This window comes from Anoplopoma fimbria, chromosome 8 (assembly GCF_027596085.1).
Source record: "Anoplopoma fimbria isolate UVic2021 breed Golden Eagle Sablefish chromosome 8, Afim_UVic_2022, whole genome shotgun sequence".
Lineage (NCBI taxonomy): Eukaryota > Metazoa > Chordata > Actinopteri > Perciformes > Anoplopomatidae > Anoplopoma > Anoplopoma fimbria.
Window position 1 is genome coordinate 22907134 of NC_072456.1, and position 7919 is coordinate 22915052.

The 7919-nt window shown below is 39.9% G+C and overlaps 1 protein-coding gene across 1 annotated transcript; it reads right to left on the bottom strand.

Moving 5' to 3' along the window:
- Window positions 1-4061: 4061 nt before the first annotated feature.
- On the bottom strand, window positions 4062-5929 carry LOC129095096 (mast cell protease 1A-like). The gene is made up of 5 exons (XM_054603472.1): window positions 5822-5929; window positions 5566-5719; window positions 4980-5109; window positions 4574-4834; window positions 4062-4302 (listed from the first exon to the last, which is right to left on the bottom strand). The coding sequence occupies exons 1-5, from the start codon at window positions 5862-5864 to the stop codon at window positions 4150-4152; spliced, it is 741 nt and encodes a 246-aa protein (XP_054459447.1). The 5' UTR covers window positions 5865-5929; the 3' UTR covers window positions 4062-4149.
- Window positions 5930-7919: the final 1990 nt, after the last annotated feature.

A 7919-nucleotide genomic window follows, 5' to 3' on the forward strand; every position in this document is an offset into this window, starting at 1 on the left:
CTGTCTATGACAACAGTTTGCATCTTGATACAAATGTCGCAGAGGAAATTACATATCTAAATGAATATTAAACCCACAGCTCATCTATTCGAAGTCTTCATCTTTAAACATTAAAATGCACAAACTATTTGCACTTTTCAGACCGGGCACTAGAAGGCAGCATCTGTGATGATCTCGAAATATTATCTGAGTGCATATCACCATCATGGGCATCATACATCCACAGCACAGCTAGTCACATTCACCTCTCACCTGTCATATAATGTTTTTGGTAAATGATTGGGAATATCTGGGCACATATATTTATATTTGTATATTTACTTACATACTAAAAGATAACTGTGTATTTCACTGTCTAGAAAATACGCCTCTTTCTGCATAACTTCAATGCAAAACTATTACCTGAACCTTTAATATCTTTATTGTGGGAGCCAAAAAAGTTATTTAAATGTCCTATCATGATACAGTATACAGCTAAAGCTGTGGTTGGCATTACGACCCATATGTGGTCAACCGTGGCAATAAATTGTTAATAATTTGGCACCCATTGATGACGTCATCGTCTTTTAGTACCAGCTGTGCATAGGGCATGCAGCCTCAGGACGCCAACAGCCGAAGTAGTTTTTCAAGGTGTGATGAAGAGGTTAAGTTACTTCTTTCATTTGACAAAGCAAAAGTTACCTTCGTTCTCGACTTTTGGTTCCTGCGGCATATCCTTTACTTTTGTTGTTGTAGCGTAGTTTAACACACACACATATACACAAACACTTAACCTTCTATTCATTCATCCACTTCATCTACTGGAGTACCGCTGGAAAACTAACCGTGAGTAACCTGAATGGAAAAAGATATATCAATCCCTTAGTGGACTTTCAGAAGGAAGCCATCAAAAGTATGTCTCGTTATTAATTACACTATAATTAAATTTGCACATTCCGGTTGCAGTTTAGAGGTTACAGACTATGATTGCACATGATATCTCAGGCTTGACTTGAAGTTCAACCGAATGCCACGCCTGTTTAGCTGTCCGACCATTCGTATTGTTTATTAAATGCAACAATTACATTTATGCTGAGAGAATGACCCGCCTACCAACTAACTATGCAAACATGAACAAAACGTGATACATTCAATTCAATCCAATTCAGTTTATTTTGTATAGCCCAGAATCACAAATTACAAATTTGCCTCAGAGGGCTTTACAATCTGTACACATGCGACATCCTCTGTCCTTCCCTCACATCGGCACAGGAAAAAACCCTTTAACAGGGAGAAAAAAGGAAGAAACCTATGGGAGAACGACAGAGGAGGGATCCTTCTCCCAGGATGGACAGAATGCAATAGATGTCATGTGTACAGAATGAACAGCATAACAGAGATACAACACATTCAATGTATATGACATAAATGATTCATATAATAAGACTACTAATAATAACAGCAGCAATTATTATAGTAGAATTATAATTATGAAAATAGGGATAGTAATGTGATTAATAATAATAATCGAAGTAGCAGTGGGTGTCAGTCAGCTCACAGCAGGAGGCACGACTATGGTCCAGGTACCACAACGATTCATGGAAACCTGCAGAGCGAGAAAGCAAAAAGGGCTTCAGGGTGGAAGTAAAGCTAAAATGCTTAATGGTACAGGTAATAGTAATAGTAATGTGACTAGTAATAATAATGGTGGTAGCAGTCGGTGTCAGCAGGGCCGTAGCAGGATGCACGACCACGGTCCAAGTACAGCCCCGATTTATAGAAGCCTGCGAAGCGAGAAAGCACAAAGACTCCAGGGTAGAAGCAAGTCAATAAGCGTAATAGTACAGGCAATAATAATAGTAATGTGACTAATAATGATAGTGGTAGTAGTAGTGGGTGTCAGCAGGGCCTCAGCAGGTGGCACGATGACAGTCCAAATATAACCCCCATTCCTGGGAACCTGCGAGGCGAGAAATCACAAGACCTCCGGGGAAGAAGCAAAATCAGTAATGTGCATAAATAGGAGATTAATACATAAAGAGGGAGTGAGAGAAGAGGAGAGAGGAGCTCAGTGTATCCTAGGTAGTCCCCCGGCTGTCTAGGCATATAGCAGCATATCTAGGGGCTGGGCCAAGGCGAACCTGAGCCAGCCCTAACTATAAGCGCTATCAAAAAGGAAGGTCTTAAGCCTGCTCTTAAAAGTGGTGAGTGTGTCTGCCCCCGGACTGAAACTGGAACCTGGTTCCACAGAAGAGGAGCCTGATAACTGAAGGCTCTGGCTCCCATCCTACTTTTATATACTCTAGGAACCACAAGTAACCCTGCATTGATTGAGCGCAGCTTTCTAGTTGGGTAATATGGAACTATAAGTTCCTTAAGATAAGACGGTGCCTGGCCAGTTAGAGCTTTGTTTCTATTCTATTCTTGATTTAAGGGAGCCAGTGCAGAGAAGCTAATACTGGAGTAATATGATCTCTTTTCTTAGTTTTTGTTAGAACACGTGCTGCAGCATTCTGGATCAACTGTAAAGATCTAAGAGACCTATTAGAGCAGCCTGATAATAAGGAGTTACAGTAATCTAGTCTAGAGGTAACAAATGCATGAACTAGTTTTTCTGCATCGCTTTGAGACAGGATTTGCCTGATTTTCACAATGTTACGTAAATGAAAAAAGGCTGTCCTTGAGAGTTAAAAGACAGATCCTGATCAAAGATAACTCCAAGGTTCTTAACGGTAGTGCTGGATGCTAGAGCAATGCCATCTAGAGAAACTATATCGTTAGATAATTGATTTCGAAGGTGATCTGGGCCTAGTAGGATAACTTCTGTTTTTTCGGAGTTTAACGTTAAGAAGTTACAGGTCATCCAGGTTTTTATGTCCATAAGACATGCTTGAAGTTTAGAGAACTGGTTAGTTTCGTCTGGCTTAATTGATAGATATAACTGGGTATCATCTGCATAACAATGAAAGTTTACTGAGTGTTTTCTGATAATATTCCCCAAGGGAAGCATATATAAGGTAAATAAAATAGGTCCAAGAACAGACCCCTGTGGAACTCCGTGACTGACCCTGGTTTTCATCGAGCTTTCATTGTTTACATATACAAACTGAGATCGGTCTGATAAATACGACTTAAACCAGCTAAGTGCGGTTCCTTTAATGCCTATTAGATGCTCCAATCTCTGTAATAGGATTTGGTGATCAGTGGTATCAAATGCAGCACTAAGGTCTAGCAATACAAGTACAGAGACAAGTCCTTTGTCTGAAGCTATTAGAAGGTCATTGGTAATTTTCACCAGTGCCGTCTCTGTGCTATGATTCACTCTAAATCCTGACTGAAAATCCTCAAATAAACTATTGTTATGCATAAAGTCACACAGCTGATTTGCTACTGCTTTCTCAAGGATCTTAGAGAGGAATGGAAGGTTAGATATAGGTCTATAGTTAGCCAACACCTCTGGATCAAGAGTAGGTTTCTTAAGAAGAGGTTTAATTACAGCTAGTTTGAAGGCCTGTGGTACATGGCCCGTTAGTAAAGACAGATTGATCATTTCTAATAAAGAATTGCTAATTAAAGGTAAAACTTCCTTAAGCAGCCTAGTCGGAATCGGGTCTAAGAGACAGGTGGAAAGTTTAGACTTAGAAATAGTTAAAGTCAATTGTTGAAGGTCGATGGGAGAAAAGCCATCTTAATATATTTCAGGTTCTACAGCTGTGGATCGATCGGTACTGGTTGAGGGCAGTAGATTATACATTTTTTCTCTAATAGTTAGAATCTTATCATTAAAGAAGTTCATGAAGTCACTACTACTGAGGTTTATAGTAGTATACATAAAAAATAAAATTTCAAAAGACAGAATTCATTGTTTTGTGGAGGTGTCACTGTATCACACATCTTTTCAATATATCATGAAATGAGTGCATTGAAATTGACCTTGCTTTTCCAATTGTCATTTTATATAACATTCAACTCACTGAGTACTTTTTGCGTTGTTTTTCGTTTGTTAGTGTTTACAACAAAAAAGTGACAAAAACACAATTTATCACCTAATTTCTTTCACCACAGCACTTAACAGAAATAAAACAACATAACATCACGTGTTTGTATATTTTAAAGAGCTTTATCTTGCAAAGTAGAGCATGCTGACGATTACCATGCAATCTAATTAGCTTAATTGTTTCTTAACATGTTTTTAATCCATTCCCTGAAGGACGATATGCGTGTGTAGACATCAGGTCTTCTGGGGTCTCCGCATCGGCGTCCAGAGAAGGAGACGACGCCTGCTGCGGCTCCATCACACACCAACGGACCACCTGAATCCCCCTTGAACATATAAAAAATACGAGACACTTAACATGAGGTGCGCTTTGTTTTAAATAGCCACTTTTTTTCTCTGCTCAATTTTAGTTGCTTACTGCACACCTAAAATACACTGGCATCATTTTGCACCAGGAAAAAAACAGATCTTTCTATAAACAAGATAATCTCAGATCTTTACAGAATAAGATGTTTAGTGTCTCTCCCTATTTACACACAACTCTCTCAATGGATAGTTTGATTGCTCAATCAATATCTTGACAGTGCACTCTCTTACCGAGCAGAAGCCTTGAAAGACGCGGGCCCCTACGCCACAAACCATAGCACTGGTGATAGGAACACGGTCGCGTAACCATCTTCTCTGACATGTCGGCTGTGGCAGGGTGGTCACGTTGACTTCCTGGAGCCTGATTGATAAGGTGCCGTTATCCCCTATATCCCCCCAGCCAACTGTGATACACTGACTGGCTGTTCTGAGCCTTCCAGGTTTCGGAGGGATCAGCTGCACTGCTTCAGTCAGTTGGGCTCTACGGTCGAGCTAAGACAAGGACATTGATGGTAGAAAAATGCAATCTCAATGTCATGTTGGGTGTTTTTGTGAAAACTAGAAACACAAATTAAGAGAATTATTCTGCTTAAAATGTATATATAGTGTAATAAACAACAATTTAAACTGTCCTCACCTTTAGGAGCATGATGTCATTTGCGTGTCCATCATAGTTGGGATGTGGAAAGGATCTGACCGCACTGAACTCCTGCTTTGTCGTCTCATTAGCGGTCAGGGAACCAACTCCAAGTACAACTGTGTACGGTCTAGAGATAATAATTGAATGACGACTGGACATTAGGTAATAATCTCTCTTGACAGAAATCAATTTCTACATTTATGTGTCTGTTTAGAGAAAACATACTGAGCACTCTAAAAGCATAATTTAAGTTGATGGATACATTTCCTATCTACAAATCACTGCTTTCCACTGATTTAAGTACAGCAACATTCACCTAGCAGAGACTTGAAAATGAACATTTGTCAAAGAGAGCATCCCCGACTGTACCAGGAAAAAACTGTTTGAAAATGACTCCTTCCCCTATCTTAGCTTCAGTTTGACAAAAAATAAAACAAATGTAATGTTTACTATGTTTGATTACTTACGTCTAGTAAACTCAAAAGTCCCTGCAATTGTAATATTTTTATACTGAATTGATCTGAAAGGAAACAGGTGATTTAAAAACAGGAAAAACATATTGATCTTAAGAAAAAATTCTTACCTTGGTATCTGGCAATGTGCTGCTGTGAGCACAAAGTCCTCTCTCACAAGGACTCCCCCACAATTGTGGCGACCTCGGACTTGCAGCGAGGCCATGTAGGGGCGCGATTGCGGTGCAGAATCTCTGCCTCCAACAATATGAGAAGCATCAGCTCCTGACACACAAAATCATAACCCATTAATTTGTTTATCCATGTTGTTTTCTGGTTTATAGTAAATTCTGATTCATACGTCTTTGCTATGTATAGACAGCTTACCATGAAGGACAAAGAGCAGCAGTAGCACGAAACTGGTCGCCATGGTCTCTGGTCAAATCCACACCTTCTACTCATGGTCTTGTCCTTTTAAGAGAAGAAAATGTCTTGCTTATCCTGTGGTCTTTATTGCTTAAGTGTGTTTGCTAACATGCTCTGAAGTCGTTGGTGATTTCAGAAGATGTGGTTTTTTAGATTTTCAAAACAGGGCTTCATAATTGATGCAATAAAGCGGTGGCATTCAGAGAAATATGCACCACACTGAGGCCCACAATGCTGCGAAGTTTGAAACTGCCATATGTGTCACCCCGAAAAATCTACCGATTAACTTAAAGTTAGACACTTGTCTAGCAAGGGTAAACATTTAGAGGTAAACGATAGTTAAAAGCAAAAATAAAATAAAAGTGCGTGTGTGTGTGTGTGTGCACGTTCGTCCTATACTGAATTTATTGTGGAAATCTGTGTCTTTCCACTGCTAATCTAGCATTCTGCTGAAGCAAACTGCATAATATTTTGGGCACCCAATTATGGCTGCATGCTAAAGGGCCTCTCGTGGTTGCCGTGACTAACACATTCTCAAAACATCTTTTACTCCCCATCTGCTACTCTGTGCCCACAGTTGGGGTGGGATAACATGTTTAACTGTGTTTGGCTAACAGCTAACTCTATGGACGGTATGTTTAGCTAACTGCTAATATCACCATCACTACACACACTGCTGTACTAGCGCACTGTTATTGTTTTGGTCGGCATGTTTGGCTAACAGCTAACATCACCACCACTAAACACACTGCTGTACTAGCGCACTTTAATCGTTTTGGTCAATTCAATTCAATTTATTTTATATAGCCCAAAATCACAAATTACAAATTTTGCCCTAGAGGGCTTTACAATCTGTACACATGCGACATCCTCTGTCCCGGAACCCTCACATCAGCTCAGGAAAAACTCCCCTAAAAATACCCCTTTTACCAGGGGGAAGGAAGAAAAAAAGGAAAAGAAACAGGAAGGAAAGGAAGAAACCTATGGGAGAACGACATAGGAGGGATCATTCTCCCAGGATGGAAACAAATGCAATAGATGTCATGTGTACAGAATGACCAACATAACAGAGTAACAGGACATTCAATGTATATGACATAAATTATTCATATAATAAGAGTAGTACGCAGAGTAACGAAGGAAAAACTTAAGACTACTTATAATAACAGCAGCAATGACTATAGTAGAAATAATAATAATGATTTAGGGAATAGTAATAGTAATGTGATAATAATAATAATGGTAGTAGCAGAGGGTGTCAGCAGGGCCACAGCAGGAGGCACGACATCAGTCCAGGTACAGCCACGATTTATGGAAACCTACGAGACGAGAAAGCACAAAGACTCCAGGGTAGAAGCAAAGCCAATAAGTGTTATAGTACAGGAAATAATAATAGTAATGTGACTAATTATAATAATGGTAGTAGCAGTGGGTGTCAGCAGGGCCACAGCAGGAGACACGACCACGGTTCATGGAAACCTACGAGGCGAGAAAGCACAAGGACTCCGGAGAAGAAGCAAAGTCAGTTATGTGCATAAATAGGACATGGATACATAAAGATGGAGGGAGAGAAGAGGAGAGAGGAGCTCAGTGTATCCTAGGTAGTCCCCCGGCAGTCAAGGCCTATAGGAGCACATCTAGGGGCTGAACAAGGCAAACCTGAGCCAGCCTTAACTATAAGCGCTATCAAGTCAGTGTGTTTGGCTAACAGCTAACCCAACTTCCAATACACACACTGCTGTACCTTGCTGCAACTCAGCTATTGCTAAACTGCAAGAAAACTGGTTTCATTTTGTTTTAGGCAAGATTTTAGCTTCACTGAACTATTTCTGTGACCAAACTCCTTCATGAATATCTGCCAACACAAGCAAAGCTCCTGGAAAAAGATTGCATTTGTGTTTCTAAAAAGAAGAAAAGAGAAAACTATATGTGAGACATGTTTTTTTGTTAATTTTGTCATCCATTAAAGAGAAAACACTGACAACTGTCCCTCTGGAAAAAAAAGTTTTGTGTGTGGTGTCGTATCTTTCATGCGACAGTGCTGTTAAAGTGATGAGGA